The following is a 19,470-nucleotide window of genomic DNA, read 5'->3' as shown; positions in this document are numbered from 1 at the left end:
ATGAAGGAAAGGTCCATCAGTGGCTATTAGCCATGATGGGCAGGGACAGTGTCCTTAGACTTTGTTTACCAGAAGCTGCGAATGGGTGACAGGGGAGGGATCACTTGATGATTACCTGTTCATTCTCTGTGGGGCATCTGGAATTGGCCACTGCTGGTAGACAGGATACTGGGCTAGATGGATCTTTGGTCTGACCTAGTATAGATGTACTTATGTATTTCTAAAAGCTAATTTGCCTTAGCATTGAAAATTTAAATAAATCCTTGCAATAAAGTGCTTTATGAGCATTAAATACTATGAAACTGATAGGTATTATTAACAGTCAATAACTTGCCAAGCAAAATTACAGAGATGTTTTGAGGAATGACAGAAGATCAGTCAATGCCTCCACGAAATATGGAGGTGTGTCACGTGATTTCTCATGACAAGAGACATGTGTGTACTGTTTTACTAGTGGTTAACTATTTCTCTGTGGATGACATTTAAATTTGCCATTCTTTATCTATGCTTTTAACCAATGACTTTTCCTAAACTTCCTATGATATAAATTAAGGATGTAAAAGTTTAACCATTTAACTGATGGGACCCCAGCCGGATAGAGCAGTTTCCGCCTGTGGCATGTGAGGACCTTGACCAGCTGGAGCAGCTCTGCCTGGGGAGGACTGGGCTGGACGCAGGATGGTCTGACCCAGACATGGGACCCAGCCACAAAGTTAACTATTTCAATTATTACAATTATATCATTTAACTGGTTACATCCTTAATAACCACTACCTGCCTTATTCTGTTTAGAAAATCAAAACTCTTTGTCTATGTTCCCCTGCCTACTTTTAACAATTTTGCATCTTCTCCACCATTTTGAAACTAATATAACCTTATCAATTAATGCTTTAGCTAAGTATGTTTGTTCCTGTGATAAAGAACAGCTGTCCTATACTCATATCAAAATGGGTTGATAGATATCAGCCCACAAACTTTAAGAGCCATCAACCCATGACCACTCATTTAAAAAGGAAACAATCATCTTTACATTATCGCTTAGACAGGCAGATATCATGATTTACCAGTGCTAACTTCTCTTTACCTCAAATTAAACCTTAATCACCAATACAACTAGACTTGGCAGAATTTATTTTTTTAAAATAATATTGACAGATATTGCTTTTTATTGTTGAGCTTTTTTCCACCCTGATGGAAAGTTATGAGGTTGGGGTGTCAGGCAACAATTATGTGACAAAAGACATTAAGATTTCAAATTTAAAGCTTTGTAACTGGTAAAACACAAATTGTCACCATTCATGCCTAAATATACAAAGCAAATATCAAATCAAATTCTTGTAAGTTCTTAAGCAACTTTTTTCTTGCATTCTGTAAATTCTGATTATCAAGGATAAATGTCACTTTGTGTTGATCTGGAGAAATCAACATTTAACCATGAAAATCTAATTCTTCCAAGCCTAAAACACAACCAATTAAGAGACACTGGCATCATTTACTTTCACAAGAGCATAAAATAGAGAACAAAATCATACTTGAGGAGAAAACCTTCATGGCAACTGTCCCCAATGTCATCATCATTTAACACTGTGTCACTTATCTGGGAGTGCGAAGGAACAAAAAGAAAGTTTAGACAAGGTGGTGTAATAAGTCACATTAAAAACATTTTATTTTGGATTTCTAATAACATGTAGTGATAGTTAACTGACTGCAGGTAGGAGGGATTCTTCAACCAGGCCAGGCCTGGACAGAACAACAGCCCACCAGTTAACTGGTAAGTTACCAGGGTAACCAGTTAACCCTTTACATCCCTAAGTAAGAGACAATCTCCCTCTCCCCAATTAGATCATCTAATCCTTCCTCCCATTTCAACCACTACTGATAATTTGTTCCCAATAGTATAATTTTTAGTGCTTCAACCAAAATATTTTAAAATGGCCTAAGCGAGGATTCCTCGCCTTTCCAGGAAAGTACTATTCCACATTCTAACAAATCTGGCCTTCATAATCCTTTCCTCTAATATTAATTTTATTTGATAATTACCATTTCCTTTCCCTTTTAAAAGGGATAACAACAGGTGGCAGTCAATTTTTCTAAGCATTGATCTAAAATTATTGCTACTGCTAAGATATTTATGAGAAGCTATGATTTGCAAAAACACTGTTTAGGCCAGTTAACCTATGCCAAACAATTAAGAGCATAATGATTTATGCTATCATTTACTTTACCAAAGGCAGCACTAAATAAGAGTAGCACAGCTGCTTTCTTTTCAAGATACAGCATATATAAGAACTTACATCTATTTCTTCTGGAACACTGTGTGATTTCATAGATGACAGAAGTTCCATTACAGGAATAACTTCTCCTGTCAGCATTGGAATGATGCTTTGGCCCTGTGCAATAAATAACATGTTATGAAAGAAAAGAATAGCATGCAGCAGAGAAAGCTACTAGTAACAGAAATTTGTAACATTGAAGAAAGAACTATTTCAGCTTTTTAGTTTTAGGGTGGGGGGAGGGAGCAAGAGGGGAGGAGGCAAGGCCACAAAACTAGAAGGGAGGAAGAAATTGATGCATATGTTTTTCCATTTTGCTCATCAAAAATAGCCAAGTGGAAACAGGCAGCTGATCCATTAACAAGAATGTTTATAATCAGCTTCAAGGCTTTTATGCTAAATATCCAGTAAATTTGGCTTGACTTGGACAAGGCAGTCTAGAGGTAGGTGACTGTATCATAGGGTATCAGATGCAATTATCAGTATATATTTTATTTTTAAAAAGTCCATGTTTTAAGTGACAAGATGACAAACAGATACAGGCTCATTAGCTAGATTAGCATAGGAATCAAATGACTTTTTTCTAGTCTTGTCTTTTGCAACAAGTTCTAGGGTTGTGCTTTTACATTTATTGCTTCAGAAACCAAATTATCTTTGTAATCTCAGCCACAAAGTATATAAACATTTCTCCCTTAGATAGCTAAAAGATAATCATTACTAAATACCGGTTCTCTCACCTGACCAACTAATGACCTAGCAAAAACCTACCCAGAATAGACAAAGATAGGAAAATATAAATGTAAGTAAGCTGCTGTCTTTAGAGGTCATGCTCGAATAAGTGACCTCCCCATTTCTGAAAGCTAATATTATTCTTAGATTTCCTCTTTAACCATAAAGTGATAGGATATATTTTCCTTCAATTTGGTCAGAGCTTCCACAACCTTATCTTCATAAAGACTGCATTCTGTACACGACAGGTCACTCTACTAGTCCAAAATAAAATTTTTCCTGTATCCCAAAAATAGGCAGTAATACTGACTTCTACAGTCACAAGTTCCAGTAATAGACTTGTGATGGTATGCCATATGCATCAATCAGTCATTCTTACCTGATCCTCCATTCTCTCTGTGCTTTCCAAGACAATCTTCTGGAAATGTTCTTGCCTTTCCTGAGCAAGAAAAGCAATCACTTTTCATACAAATTATAAAAGCCCTTGTATTTGGCTATAAAATTATGCACACATCAGTCAACTGGTAAACTTTCTTCCTTGTGCAATCACACTTCTTTGATCCACACTTTGATGTTGAAGGCTTTTTCCTTTAATGAGTGGACAGGTAGAACTAACGCTATTTTGTGGCAAACTACCCTCCTCCTTAAACCTCTATCTTGATTGGGGAGGAAGAAAGGCTAAAATAAAAATAATATCTTTTACTATCTGATCAAGAAAATACCAGATGGATCTCGCTCATGGGAAATAAAGATGCAATTGCTATATATTTTTTCACTGCAAAAGGAGGAAATTATTCCATCCTAACAAAATAATGGAAAATTCAATCTTCAGGGAGAGGAAACCTAATTGCTTCTGGGAAGGGGATTTGATCCATATCTTGAGATACTGGAACATCTTCAATACATTAACTGTTCTAGAGCTAAAATATTGCAGACATTCATGGAAACATCACATGATACACAAAAGTCAGACCAAAAACTAAGTGAAAACTCTGCTAGTTTCAAGTCAGCAGAAGCTCAGTAGTAAATATGGGTGTGTCTAGACTACAGAATTTTGTCCACAAAAGTGGCCTTGTCGACAAAACTATACTTGCGTCTACACTCCCGCCACATTCTGTCAACAGTAAGTCGACAGAACGCGGAAGTTGTGTCGACAGCGGTAAACCTCCTTTTACAAGGAAAAACGCGTTGGTTGACAGAGATCTGTCGACAAAAGATGCGTGTGGACACAGGGAGCCAGTTCTGTCGACAAAAAAGGTCTCCAGGAAGAAGCCCTGGGGAGACAGTCTAGCCTTTACAGGTACAGCACCTCTGTGATTCCTGGCCACAGCCTCTTAAAGGCACAGGCACCCAGACAGGCCTCACTGTCCGGCAGCTAGCCAGTGCACCCGTGCCAGCCATGTCCCAGCCTCAAGGCCCCCCTGGCCCTTTTCGGGATAGAGACAAGGAGCCACCCAGGGGCACCAAAAGGCAGGCACCAGCCTGGACAGGGCCCAAAATCAAAAACCTCCTGGAGCTCTGGTCCCAGGAAGAAGCCCTGCAAACACGCCACAGGAATGCAAACATTTACGAGCGCCTGGACCAGGGACTGGCCACCAAAGGGCATCACCCTGGCACAAGTCAGGGTCAAGGTAAAGGAGCTGTAGCAGGGATATGCCAAGGCCTGGGACCAAAGCTCTCACTCTGGGACAGCCCCAAGATCTGCCCTTACTACGAGGAGTTGGAGCAGATCCTGGGTGGTGGGGAAGCCCAGACTCCACTGTGTGTGTGGTGGAGTCCAGGTAACCCACCACATCATGGGCCGATCCCTCTTGAGGGAGGAAGACCAGGCAGGAGATGCGGGAGAGCTGCACCAGGAGGAGGAGGAAGAGAAGGCAGCAAGGACCCAGACCCCAGAGGCCTCCCAGGCATGCATGGACATGGGGGAGGGAACATTGCTTTGAGGGGTCACCACACACGGGCGGGTTGGCAGCGTGGGGGCCAGCTAGCCCCATTGCCACTGTGGGGCCCCTGTAAGGCTTTCAGATGACTGCCCAACTCACACACGGTGTCACATGTAAGACCTCTGAGTCTTCTGTCCAAAGGAGAGCCCGTGACAGCCATGGCATGCCCTCGGGGACAGCAGGGGTGCACGCAGACAGTGATTGTCATCTCCTCTTTTCCTCCACAGCCAGACCCTCTACCCAACAGGGGAGCACCACACCTGCCCCACCACCATCATCATGGACCCGTTGGCGTGTGTACACGGACCTGCTGAGGGAGCACGTTGTGGCCTTGCAGGACCTCAACAGGACCCTCCAGCAGAGGACACAGGCAGAAGCTGAATGGTGCACCAGGCTGCTGGACAAGCTGGTCCAGCAGCACACTGACATCTCTGCCACAATGAGGGAGCTCTTCACCTTGCCTGTCATGGGCACTGCTCCTCCTGCACACCCAGGCCCCTGCTCCTCCAGCCCTCCCTTTCCCCCCCAGCCTCTCCTGCTCCCAAGCCCTCACAGGCCCAACAGCTGCCCTCCCACCTCCTGCCCTGGCCAGGACTAGGTCTTGCTCCACCCGATCCCAAGGCTGTGGTGATGCCAGAACATAGGAAGGTGGCAGGACCCTGCAATCAGGGAAGCAGCAGCCTACCTGAGCCCCCCCTCCAGGTTTTCAGTCCCCTACAACCCCAGTTAAAGAACATTTAAGTTATGTTACAAAATCTTTATTTTTGACTGACAGATTATCCTTTGTGGATAAACAGGTGAACAGTTAAAAGAGAAAGTTTTGTTAAACAGTTCACACATTTTCTTTACTGCTAGTGTTTCTAATAAAGCAAATTTCTGTTTACAAAGAAAAATGGGTCTTATATGTGTTCTTAATGGGAACAGAGTGAGGGTTGTGGAGGGGAAGATAGGGTGGGCCTGACCAAACCTTCCAATGGGGGAGAATCAGTGGGCTCCTTCTAAGAATCTCTCCCTCAGGGCCTCTCAGATTTGGACACCAACCTGGTGAGCCTGGTGGATGGCAGCCGTCCAGGGCTGCTGAAATTGCCTCTCCTCGCCATCAGGACCTGTCCCCCACCCTGGCAGGAAGGCCTCCCCTTTCCTCTCCACCAGGTTACAGAGGGCATAACATGCAGCCACCACCTCCGGGATGTTGTGTTCGCTCATCTCAAGCTGCATGAGGAGGCAATGAAACCTCCCTTTCAAACGGCTGAAGGCACGTTCCACCTGGATGTGAGCCTGGCTAAGATGTGTGTTGAAAAGCTCCTTGTTCACATCATCCAGGTGGCCGGTGTAGGGCTTCATGAGCCCAGCATCGGGGGTAGACCGCATTGGCCACTATGCACACCAGTATCTGCACAGCCCCAAGTGCAAGGTACCGCTGGGGGAAAAAAGTGTTCCTGCCTGCAACCTGCGGTACAGGTAGGAGTTCCGGAATATGTGGGCATCATGTGCCCTACCCAACAACCCGACACCAATGTCCATAAAGTGTCCCCAGTGGTTGACCAGGGCCTGCAGCACCATGGAATAGTAGCCCTTCCGGTTTATAAATTGGGCTGCTCGATGGGGCGGGGCACGGATTGCGATGTGTGTCCCATTGAGGGCTCCTCCGCAGTTCGGGAATCCAAGGGCGGCAAACCCAGCAATGATGTTGTCCAGGTCCCCGAGATGGACAAGCCTCTTCAGCAGCTCTGCATTGATGGCCCTCAGCACCTACAGCACGAGACAAATAGACAGACAGAAATCAGGGAGTTAGATAAGTTACCTAAGCGCTTGGAAGGAGAACCCCCCTCTCCACCCCACTCCTCCCCTTGTCAGGACGCTCCCCTCCCCCGCATCAGTGCAGGGGTGGCTGAGGAGCGGCCTCCGAGAGCCACTCCATTCTCCACTTCCTCTTGTCCTTGCTTGGCAGTCCCCCTTTCTCAACCCCACCACTCAGAAGGGCCTGTTCCCTGATAGTGACTTACCTCCATCAAGATGGCCCAGATGGTAGACCTCTCCATGCCAAACTGGTGTCCTACGGAGCGGTAGCTGTCCTGGATGGCCAGCTACCACAGGGCGATTGCGACCTGCTTCTGCAGGGGGATGGCGGCCCGCAGGTGGGTGCCCTGGTGTTCCAGAGCAGAGGAGAGCCAGGCACACAGCTCCAGGAATGTGGCCTTCCGCAATCGGAAGTTGCGGAGCCAGTGGTCGTCGTCCCAGAGCTGCATGACGAGCCGGTCCCACCAGTCCAAACTTGTCTTCTGCCTCCAAAACTGTCTGTCCTCAGAAAAGTTTGGGGACAAGGGCAGAGCTCCTGCATCCCAGAGGAGGGTCTCCTCAGTGTGTTCCAGGTCCATATGGGGCAGGAAATCCATGACAGAGTCATGAAGAGGCAGCAGAATGGCAGCCTGGGGCCATTGCCTGCCCAGGGGCTGCTCAGGCTCCATGGCCAAATTAAAGTCGAAAAGCAGAAAAAAAAACCCAGAAAATAAACTGCTGTCGTGTCCGAGGAAGCAGGGCAACCAGAGCAAGCACTTCAGCAGCTTTGCTTTCCCTCTAGGGGGCAGGCAAGCCAGAAGCAGGAGCAGAGCAACGGCTGTCGAGGGGGATCCCTTTAAGCATGTGTCTCTGCAAAGAGCAGGAAGCAGCACCTGGAAATAAAGGCTGCCCTCATGCCCTGCCAGAAGCACTTACGGGTGCCTTCTTTTGTTGACAGAGCATCCGGCAGTCTGGACGCTCTTTTTCGAAAAAGAGGATCGATTTTTTGATCCGCATAATGTAATCTAGATGCTCTTTTTCGACAGAGGCTTTGTCGACAGATACTGTTGACAAAGCCTCTGTCGAAAAAGGCGTGCAGTCTAGACATAGTCTATGATGAACAAAATCAATTACAATTATTAAGCTCAGTATGCTATGAAAACTTGGCACTAATGAACAGTATAGTCAGAACAACATTCTAGGCAATAAAGATTCTACTTGCTCCAGAGAGGTCGTCTTATAGAAGCTGAGAGTTGTCACATCTTTCGCAGGTTTACTCAATAGTCTCCTGTGACAGAGCCACTGAAGGGTGATAAAATGCAGACCAGAAAGCTTACACAACTCCTTGGAATATATGAGGAATGAAATGCATTAGAGGAGATTTCTTCCTGCCAACGATAAAACCTAAATTAATCTGAAACAAGTGCCTATGAAAAACAACACTGGTGCTATACAGAATACTTAAAAGCACTTCCCTGGAGTTAGGCTTCAACAAGAAATAACTTCCTTGACAGAGAAAATTCTTTGTTTAAAAAAAAAAAGTTTAGCTTCATGTAGTTGAAACTGAAAAAGTTTCCCCCTTTTGAAATACAGTTGCTATGAATTATTGGAAAAAACCCACATAACACTTCAAATATCTAGCTTTGTAAAAGCTAAACATGATTCCAGACCCAATTTGGAATTACTTCTAAATAGTTGCTTTTAATAGTTCTCAACCTGTGACCTGTGGGCCACTTGCAGCCCAATCAGCACAGAGCCGCAGCATGGGTGACAACCTTAAGGCCATACAAGTAGCCCACATAACACACTGAGAGATATATATGTGGCCCAGAATGGTAAATACATTGAGAATCACTGGCAACATACATTATTCTTAACATTGCTCTGCATGTATCTGAATCTGAGTGAATTTGCCAATGTAGGATGCCATTTCAAAATTTTCAGTGAGTTTCTCCCTTCTAATACAATCTGGTTGGAACTGCTGTCTGTCTTAAGACAGAACTCTTGAAAACCAGGAAGACATGCTGTCTGGTAGGAATGCCAGCATACACTGTTGACATCAATTAGGGCAGGTCTTCAAGAATTTGTTATCCATTTTAACCTGTAGCACATTGGATTGATTCATATCATAGTGGATGATGCGGAAATCTCCTTTTGCCATGAAAGTCACATTTTACACATGTCCCCATTTTAATAATTTATGTTTAAATTTTATATTATGATGCCCAGAAAGTATCAGACACAGATAGCTAAAATTTATACAATGCTATATTTGTAATTTACATGTATAGAGCATCTAGCACTGAGGTATATCTACCATGGGCAAAGACTGAGCTAGGATACAGATGAGCTCTTGTACATGTTATAACTGCTCAATAAAACCCCAAGAATAAATACATTTCTTTCAAGGGTTATCAGTCTGCTGCTCACTGAGCCTATTTAAAAAACAGACAGTGGAAAACAAATAAAGTCAAAGACTTCACAACTAGTTTTTTGGGACTGACAGAACATTTTCTGTAAATTACACTGCAGCTACAACTCCATGATGAAAATCTGTAAGTTAGGCAACAAAAACATGACTGCTTCCAAACTGAAGTTTTGTGCTAAGTTTGATCATTTTGTCTCAAAAAAGGTTAAAGCAGAGAAGCCAACGATAAACATAAAATGAAGAAAACATTGTAATGAAGATTACCTGTTGTGTTCCCTTCCTCTGGGGCATCTGGTATTGGCCATTGTTGTCAGACAGGATACTGGGCTAGATGGACCTTTGGTCTTACCCAGTATGGCCCTTCTTATTGTCCACAACTACAAGAGCGTGATAAACTAAGGATGTCGACTAGGAGCAGGAACTCGACTAGTCGCTTTCCCCCCTTTGCTGCCTCTATCAGAAAGAGACAGCAAGGAGGAGGGGGAGCATGAACCAGTGCTGGGGGGAGCCGACTTAAAGCCCGTTCCCCCCGCCCCCCAGCACCGTCTCTGTGGGAGGTCAGGGTGGCGGGAGGCAGAAGGCAGTGGGGAAACAGTGAAAGCGGGGATTGAAACAGTCCTGCTCATGCCGGTCCCACTGCTGCTTTTCTCCCTTTGAAATGCCTACACATTTCAAAGGAAAAGGCACAGAGGGGAACCCGCACCAGCGGGGAACTGCTTTGGTCCCCACTGGTGTGGGTTCCTACTGCCTCACTCTCTTTGGAATGTATAGGATCTGCCTGTGGGTGGCTCTTTTGCATTTCAAAGGCAGAAAGGCAGTGGGAACCCATGCCAGTGGGGACTGAAGCACTTCCTGCTACCGTGGGTTCCCCTCTGTGCCTCATCCTTTGAAATGTTTAGGAGCTTCCCGTGGCTCTTGCATAATTCAAATGGAGAGACGCAGCAGGCCCTTGCTTTGACTCCCCTTATTCCTCATACAACGTGGGTTGCCATGAGTTGGCATAAAAAGTCCTCAGGCTCGACATTTCAAAATAAAGGCTTGTAGTGTAGATATGGTCTCTAATTGTGGAATAATGTCAGTTATTCTGAAATAATGCTGCTGTGTAGACGTACCTTTAAAAAGGTACATAAACAAGATAAAAGCCATATTTTCATTGGACAAAAATATATTTTACTGCCATACATACATTTTCCTAATGTATACAATTACTTAGATCGGGGTCGGCAAGAGGCTGCCAGTGGGCCGGATTTGGCCACCAAGCCACCGGATCCAGCCTGCAGCTGCCTTGCTGGGACCCTTAAGCACAGCACAGTGACAGCCACTTTAAACGTAGCTGCTCTAGTCTGGGAGCGAGAAGGGAGGATGTGCGCTCTGTCACGCCCCTCAGCAAAATCTCTCAGCTCCAATTGGCCAGTTTCTGACCAATAGTAGCTGAGATATTTTGCTGCTGGCAGGGGTAGCCAATGAAGTCTCCCTTCCTCCTGCTTGGACCAAAGCCACGTGGAGCAGCTTGCGACTGGAGCTTTCAGGTTCCTGAAGGGTTGCTTACTGGGAGCTGTCTAGGTAAGCACCTCCCAGCCACAGCCTGCCTCTGCCACACACATCCTTTGATCCCTCACCCTGACTACCTGCCCCAGGCCACCACCCAAACCCTCTGTTTGCCTTTCCCCCAGGTCACAACTGCCTCCCAGACCTTGCACTCTCCTGCACCCATACTTCCTCCTAGACTCTGCATCCCAAGCCTCTGCCCCCAGATCACAAGCCCTTACTTCACCCAAACTCCCTCTCAGACTTCAGTGTAGCATAGAGCAATTCTACAAGGATTTTTGTTTTATTTTATAAAAAATAAATAACAATTTTTATCAAACATGGGGATGGTAAAAAAAAATTCCATAGGAGGCTAGTATGAACTGAGTAGAACTGTAGGGCGATGCCATGCATGTCATTACCAGATCTGATAAGAGTTGCATATTCTCAATTTCAGAGCCTGGTAGTATTAGGATCTATTTTTAGCATACAACTCTAGCAGGCATATTGAGGTAGAGATTTTATTTATCTATGAGATTTTGTTTCGTGGATTGTTATCTAATGTGACCCAGGGAGATTGTTGTTTTTATAAAACATATACCTATTTTCTATACAATGCAATGTCTTTGTGTTGATTAAAGCAACTCCCAGCAGCTAATGAACCCCACCCACTGGGGTTCCCCATGCACCAATGGGGTGAGTGGCCCGGCAGGCAACCAGTTGTGCTGCAGCTGGAGCTGGGCTGTAGTGAGGCTGACCCTACTGGGGAGCCTCACTGTGACCCTGGTTCCAGCTCTGGTGGCCGCTTGGCTGGCAGGGCCGCATGATGGGCAGCAGCAGCACTCGGCACTGGGTAGAGCCCAACTGCCGCAGTGCTCAGTTCCAAGTGGTGCTTGGCCCCAGCTGAGAGCCTCAGCTGTGCTCAGCAGGGGCCTGGCTGCTGTGACACTCAGCTGGGCCAAGTGCCACATGGAACTTGGCTGCCGTGGTGCTCAGCAGTGGTCCAGCATGCTGCGGGCTCCGCACAGCCCCCCCACCACGCAGGGAAGTGCTCTGCGTTCAACTGGTAGCTGGAAGGCAGCAGCAGGGCTAGGTCAAGGCAGGGGTCAAGGCAGACAAGGGTGGGCTCTGGGGGCAGAACTAGTGCTGGGAGGCTCTGGCGGTGGGAGGCTCTAAGAGGTGGGGGGGAGCTGATGCTGAGGGGCACTGTGACATCCAGGATGGGGAGCTGGCACTGGGGGGCTCTGATGGTGCGGTTAATAATGAGAAGGTGAGGGGGGCAGGGCTGGCACTGGGAACAGGGGCTAATATTGGGGACTGGCACAGGGGACCTGGGGGGGATTGGATGCAGTGGGGCTCTGGAAACAAGAGGCTGGCACTAAGGCATTTGGGGCATGGGAGTTGGATTTAGGGAACTCTGAGGGAAAGAGGTTGTCACTGGGGGAGGGGGGGGTCCTGGATGCAGGGGACTCTGGGTTCAGTGGCTGGCGCTGGGTGGGAGTAGTGGAAGGGTGAGGGGATGTAGGTCTGGGGCTTTGTATACCATGGAACAGCAAACCCATTCACAAACTTTTGGTAGACTGGTGACAGTTTATTTGCATAGCTGAATATTCATTATTTGCACAGTGAATATGCAAATAAACTGTTACCAGTCTGCCAAAAGTTTGTGAACAGGTTTGCCAGTCCTTGGTATAAACAAGGTTGGGAACCACTGGATTAAAGGTCTTATCAGGCTTTTAATATCTGATTGCAATGAAGAACAAACCTACCTTATGCATCCATATTCTTCCTTTCCTTATAATATGTGTTAATCTATCAACACAAACTCTGTGAAGAGGAAGATAGAAGCTAAGTTCACTTTGTGGAAGTATTATTGACAATCCATATGTACTTCTGTCCCCATTCCAGTTTCCATCAAAGATTAAAGACACAATAATTACTCCTTTTTCTGCCAAGACAAAAAACTTCACATCTATTGCTCCACTCTCTGCATTCCTAAGTATTTCTCCATTCAATGTGTGATTTGCAAGAAAAGTTATTTCTCCATCACTGAGAAGCATCTGTTCTGTCTTAGGGGCCCAGATGTGTCTGACTCTAGGTCCAAGAATATTGTCCCAGTAGGCAAAAGTAGCAGCTAGTAGTGGTGAGTCCCCATTCAATGAGATTTCCGTCTTGGCAACTGCTGGAGAAGGTGGTGGACAGAGGGCTGACATGACTGCTTCTTAAAGGTCACATTCTTTCCTTAGCCTAGGAAAAAAAAGTGTTAAAAGAGAAAACAGTGAGAGTAGCACTGGTTGGTAGTTTGCTCCTTTTCTTTTTCTCTAAACAGATTTACAGACTAGTTTTGATTTCTACCTTAAGTATTTGGGTATGGATTAAGTCTACAAGTGCACTTTTGACTTAAGTAAGGTTGTGGGTACAAGTCTGTTACATACCAGTCAGATAATAAAATAAATCTTTAATTTAAATTTAAAGGCCTAATTATACATTAAGGGTACGTCTAGACTACATGCCTCTGGCGACAGAGGCATGTAGATTAGGCTACCCGACAGAGTAAAATGAAGCGGCGATTTAAATAATCGCCGCTTCATTTAAATTTACATGGCTGCCGCGCTGAGCCGACAAACAGCTGATCAGCTGTTTGTCGGCTCAGCGCGATAGTCTGGACGCTCCCCTGCCGACATCAAAGGGAGCTGTCGACAACCCAGGTATGCCTCATCCCAGGAGGCATACCTGGGTTGTCGACAGCTCCCTTTGATGTCGGCAGGGGAGCGTCCAGACTATCGCGCTGAGCCGACAAACAGCTGATCAGCTGTTTGTCGGCTCAGCGCGGCAGCCATGTAAATTTAAATGAAGCGGCGATTATTTAAATCGCCGCTTCATTTTACTCTGTCGGGTAGCCTAATCTACATGCCTCTGTCGCCAGAGGCATGTAGTCTAGACGTACCCTAAGAGTCTTTCAATTCTCTTCTACATGAATGATCTAAAAGCCAATTTATATAAATCAAATATGAAGCTACAGATAATTTGAAAAATACATATAACTTGAATAGGGATGTTAAAATGTGTCTCTTTAGGTAAATGTGACACCGCTGAAAATTTCAAGAGGGAGCAGTGCAGGGAGGGGCAGGAGGCTCCATGGGATTCAGTATGCTTTGGGAGTTAGCCAGCTTTTAAGCTTTCTGCATGTACTGGCTCCTGCCTGCCCCCACTGCACAGCTGCCTTTGTATCAGAAAAAAAACACAACAAATGGTCTAGCAGCACTTCATAGACTAGCAAAACATATAGAGGGTATCATGAGCTTTTGTGGGCACAGCCCACTTCTTCAGCTGACCGAAGCTGTGCCCACGAAAGCTCATGATACCATCTACATGTTAGTCTATAAAGTGCTACCAGACCATTTGTTGTTTTTTTTTCTGTACCGACTAACTCAGCTACCCCGTGAAGCTTCTGTATCAGAGACAGCAGAGTGGGCGGGCACCTCACTGGGAGCAAATACTTCTGAGGACCGATGAGCCAAGGTTTTACATTGCTTTACGTTATGATAAAAGGAAACTGCATACCAAAGAGTTTAGAAGGAGTTCTTGAACAAACAGACTCACAGATGGATGGGGGACAGACAGACAGACAGACAGACACACACCCAATCTATATCCTGCAATTTCTGCTCATGAGCAGCAATTGCTAACACTGTTTATAATCTTCAGGGGGTAGCTGAGTTAGTCTGTACAGGATAAGCAGAATAATGTACAACTGAAGAAATTTATTCCACAAAATTCAGATTGTTTTATTCCACTCTGTAAAAAACTACTACAAGTGTTTATACATTTCACAAATCCTGATTAATTTCTCTGTGCTGCACTGAAGCACTGGCTAACTCGGAGGTGGGCAATGATATTAATGGAGGAAGTGTGGGGTCTGGGATGGAGGTAGGGTGCAGAATGGAGTTTGGGGTAAGAGATTGGGGTGCAGGAGGGAGAGTGGGGTCTGGGACAGGGATGTGAATGAGTAGTCAAGTGGTCGACTACCCGATAAGCTCTGCACTATCGACCACTCCCCCTCCCCACTGCTCTTGCATTCTTAAAGGGAGAAAGAAAGGAGCCAGCATGCAAAAATGCTGACTCAGTCTCTGGTTCCTCCCCAGGGCCCAGGACAGCTCTCTTGCTGCCACTCTGCATTCTGAAAGCAACAGAGCAGTGGCAGCTGGTCCCGCTTATCTCTCAGCACAAGCCTCCCCACCCATCCCCTCCCACTCTGCATTTTTAAAGGGACTCCAAGAGGGAAGTAGCTAACAGTTTTAGGATGCCATTTACACTGGCTTTTATAGTGCTATAACTTGCTGAGTTCAGGGTGTGAGCATGTGTTTTTTCACACCCCTTGAAGTAGAAAATTGCAGCGCAGTAAAAGTGACAGTGTAGACTTAGCCTAAAAAGAGAGAATCATATAAACCTAGAACTGGAAGAGACCTCGAGAGGCCATTGAATCTAGTCCCCTGCCTGCACTGCAGGACCGAGAACCTTTTAGACCATCCCTGATAGATGTCTATCCAACCTGCTCTAAAATATCTCCAGTGATGGAGATTCTATAACCTCAATAACAATTTATTCCAGTGTTTAACCACCCTGACAGTAAGGAAGTTTTTTCATGTGTTTAAACCAGGGGTCGGCAACCTGTGTCTCACTAGAGAGCCAGACATGGCTTTTCTAGAGCTCCAACTCAGCTCACCCTTGCTCCTCCTACAGCAGAGAGCCAGCATTGGAGCTGCAGCCTTAAAACCCCCTGCATGATTAGAATGCCAGCGTTGGATTCCTGTGTGGGAAAGGGGAAAAAGCCCTAATCAAGCATGCAGGGAACATGCGGAGCAAAAAAAGTCTCCATGCACTACTCTTCTCCTTCCCTTGGCATGCAGGAAACAAGCAGCCAAAATGGCTCCATGTGCATTGGTCTTTTTCATGCCCCAGGAAACACTTCCCTGGAAGCTTCCCCTGTGAATCCTTTCTGGAGGCTTTCAGGGAATGGGAGCAACAGGAAGGCGTGTTACACAATGCCTACCACGTGGCGTAAAAACAAGTGCATCCCCATCCCATCATGCCCAGACCAACACCCTCACTCACCTCCCCCACCCCCCGGCAAGACACTCCCTGCCTCCAGGCCCCTAGCCAAAATCTCCCCCACTGCCCCCAGGCCAGGCAGCCTGCCCCCAGGCCAGGCAGCCTGCCCCCAGGCCAGGCAGCCTGCCCCCAGGCCAGGCAGCCTGCCCCCAGGCCAGGCCTCACTCCCTCCTACACCCCACCTCCTCCCACCCAGATCCTCATCTCCCATCCCTATCCCATTCTCAGATGGCTAGGTCCCACACACTTAACCCCTAATTTTTGGCTCCACCCCGTAGCCAAAATCCACTAACCTCAGAAGAGGAAATCTGGCCTGAAGTCTTGAACCTCAGTCCTCCCTGCCCCTTCTCCCATTATTGGTCAGGAGCATCAAGGGAAAAAATGTGTTTCAGTTGGGGGTCATATCAGTGAGGGGTGGTAGTTTGGGGTTTTTTGGTTCTCACTTGTGTGGTCCCTGACTGATTTTTCTGTGGGTCAGTGGCCCCCGAGCCAAAAAAGGCTCCCTACTCCTGCCATAAATCAAGACAATGTTGAAACCTTTTCTGTTAGACATAATATTTTACTTTATTTAAAAATGAAGCCTGGCCAACAAGCCCCCAATTGGGGCCTCGCTCCCATCTAGCCGCAGCATCATATCACTCCTGTACACACCAACCCTGAGATGATCCTACACCTGACCCCCCTGCCCGAGCCCCTCTTATACCCACATCTCCAGACTTCTGCACCCCCACATTCCCAGATCTCTGCCATAACACTCCTGCACCTCCACACACTGCAACTTGAGAGGCTGGTGGCAGGAGACCTCCCAGATCCAGCAAATTCCCTTAGGGTTACCATATTTGAACATTCAAAAGAGAGGACATCCTTGAGAGGGAGTGTATCAGTATCTAACAAATCATGTTGTATTAATGGGTTATATATTTGGGACAGGTCAGGTCTCACCTGTAGTTGAATGACCTGATATGAAGAAAATATTCTCCCTACAGAGTATCTGGCCTTGCAGAAGAGACTAAAATTTGTTTTAGCAAATTTCTGCAGTTTTGTAGTTTGACTTTTTTAAAGTATAGCAGCAAACACATATTGATGAATATCTTTTTATGTATTTAAATGTTAATGGATTATAACAAGCTTAGGCCTTAACATAAGTTGTCAGTTTCACATTTAAATTGGATTTTTAAAAATAAGCTACAGACAGTGTAGCTTTAAATAACCCCCGTGTTTGTTTTTAAGGAGTTATTCAGCCCCTCCATTCTAACAGGTTATTTTGACTGGAGCTAACTCCGCACAGCTCAAGCCAAGGCTCCCCAAGCCGGAGAAGAAAAGCAGCGCAGAGGCAAAGGAGGAAGCGGTGACTGCACAGGTCGTGGGACAGACAGAGCTCCCCTTACCTCAGTGTTAAAACCACAGAGACACAAACTCGCCAAACCACTGGCCCGCCTGCCCGGGGAAGGCCCCTCGCTGCACGGAGGCGAGTAACGGAGCTGCGCCCCGACGACGCCTCCCGGGAGGCTCCTTTCGCCGCGACAGCGCAATGCGCGTTTCCAACGGCGCTCACGACCCCTACGTCTCAGGTGGGGAAACTGAGGCACGGGCAGCTGAGGCGCGCGAGGTCACCCCGCAAGCCCGTGGCGGAGCCAGGGTCAGAGCCCAGATGCGAGCCCCGAGCCCACGCGGCTTCCCCGTCACTCCCCCTCACTTTCACGCAGCCACACAGTACGGCCCCTCCCCCATAACCGTCCCGGCCACAGCCACCCCCCGGCCGCTACTCCCCCACCTTACCTGCGCAGCCGCAGTCCCCTCAGCCCGCCGCGCGCCGGAACAGCTACCCGGCGCAGGTAAACAAACCAGGCTCGCCGCCGGCCTCAGAAAAACCTCCCCTTGCGCATGCGCCCTAGCCGTGGCTCGCGAATCGGAGCGTGCGCGTGCTGTTGGAGCGGCGGCTGCGGGCCCGCCGGAAGGAAAGGCGCGGGCAGGCTGGCGGGAAGGGCGCGTCGCTTGGCAGCACTGATTTGACAAACCCTCGGCTAAAGTATGAATCAGCCCCTCTCGGCCCCCGTAGAAGCACGTTCGCTCGACATCGCGAAGCGGGGCGGGGCACTTCGCAGTGGGGTCGCCGCGGTGGGGGAAGGCAGGAGCGTCTGGCTGCCTGAGCCGCCCTCCCTCGTGCTCCAGCTGGCGGAGGGAAGGCTGGGGTTGATTCTTCCCCACCTTCCAGGAACAAAGCCTTGCTGCTGGAGGAGGTGGGCCTCAGCTTTGCCGGGCCTGCCGGAGCACTGGGGAGGGGCGCTTGGCAGCATGCTGCTCCTGCCTTACCCTGGCCAACTGGTGGTTTGTACAGAGCTGTTCCCTTATAGGACTGTGCTACTGGTAGCAGTTTCTGATTTGTACAGGAAGGAACTGTTCCCGTAAGATAGTGCTACCCGAAGTAGCACAACCCTACAAGTAGCAATTACATATCGTGCTTTAGCGACGAGGAGTCCTGTGGCACCTTATAGACTAACTGAAGTGTAGGAGCATAAGCTTTCGTGGGCAAAGACCCACTTCGTCAGATGCATCTGACGAAGTGGGTCTTTGCCCACGAAAGCTTATGCTCCTACACTTCAGTTGGTCTATAAGGTGCCACAGGACTCCTCGTTGCTCTTGCAAATTCAGACTAACACGGCTACCCCTCTGATACTTGATATCGTGCTTTGTGGGACCATTGGGGGTGCATTCGCACCCTTGCTGTCCACATTTACCAAAAAAGCACTCCCCCCCCCCCCCCAGAAATTCCTGAGTATGAGCCTGTCCTGGACCACAGATGTTGCCAGACCACAGAGTGATGGTTTTCAGAGGTGCAACCTGTATAAGGTTATAGGACTTTGTAATCCTTTGTAATTTCATGACTCCAGAAATTGAATCTATAAAAACAAAAAACCAAACTAACCAACCAACCAATCAAAAACCACATACCATATGTCATAAAAGTTGGGAACACTATGATGTACTCCCTGGTCTGAAGATTTTATAATATGAACAGATAAAAGTGTCCAGTTTTACAAATAAGACACAACTCATGGCTGTAGCGTTGGAAACTAGGCAGTCTTGTCTACAGTTCTGTATAGGGTTCTGGCTTAAGTGACTTGCCTATCTGCAAAAAGGAAATTTAAGGCAAAAGTATGGCACTGAATTCTCCTAAGTCCCAGACCACTGCAGCCAGCAATGTTCCTGTATGAACAGGGAGGGGAGAGCTGCAGTTCCCCCTCCCTCATAGGGTGCCTGTGGGGTGGGAGGCTTGGGGCTGGGGCATTCCCAGATGGGGGCCGGGGGCATGCCCCCAGTCAACTCTTTACTTTCCTAGTGATCCTGTCCCTTTTCTGTATGGTTTATTGCTAATGCATTCCCATATGCACGGGGGAAGAACCTTCAGCTTCCCCTGCACAACTAAATCCTTACCTTGCTGTATACCAAATTTGGTGGTCTTAGCTCTGACCGTTTAGGAGGAGTTCTTGAGCAGATGGACAGACAAACTCACTTGGTTGCTTGCTCACAGATAAACTTTCTCAAATATATAGTAGATTTTAGATTGTCCACTAATAAGAATGTGTTTATTTATTTATTTATTTTTACAAAATATTCAGAAAACACTATATATATTTTTATTTTATATTAATTATTATGTATGCTTATTGGATTATAC

General features: G+C 46.9%; 1 protein-coding gene across 2 annotated transcripts in view; it reads right to left on the bottom strand.

Moving 5' to 3' along the window:
- Positions 1–17,838, bottom strand: part of C9orf72 (C9orf72-SMCR8 complex subunit) — a 29,486-nt gene extending 11,648 nt beyond the window's left edge. Inside the window, exons 1-5 of one of the 2 annotated variants that reach the window (XM_075931455.2) lie at positions 17,571–17,838; positions 12,449–12,926; positions 3,382–3,441; positions 2,295–2,390; positions 1,533–1,597 (exon numbers count right to left, since the gene is read on the bottom strand). In XM_075931455.2, coding sequence (XP_075787570.2) covers positions 1,533–1,597; positions 2,295–2,390; positions 3,382–3,441; positions 12,449–12,892 — 665 coding nt within the window. In that variant the 5' untranslated portion in view covers positions 12,893–12,926; positions 17,571–17,838. Of the gene's footprint in view, positions 1–1,532; positions 1,598–2,294; positions 2,391–3,381; positions 3,442–12,448; positions 12,927–17,179; positions 17,531–17,570 lie in introns of those variants that run through there. The other variant, XM_006127254.3, reaches the window with a different exon arrangement.
- Between the last annotated feature and the right edge of the window lie 1,632 nt (positions 17,839–19,470).

The sequence above is a fragment of the Pelodiscus sinensis genome, chromosome 6 (assembly GCF_052426305.1).
Source record: "Pelodiscus sinensis isolate ZL-2025 chromosome 6, ASM5242630v1, whole genome shotgun sequence".
NCBI lineage: Eukaryota > Metazoa > Chordata > Testudines > Trionychidae > Pelodiscus > Pelodiscus sinensis.
This window is presented reverse-complemented; position numbering and strand designations above follow the sequence as displayed.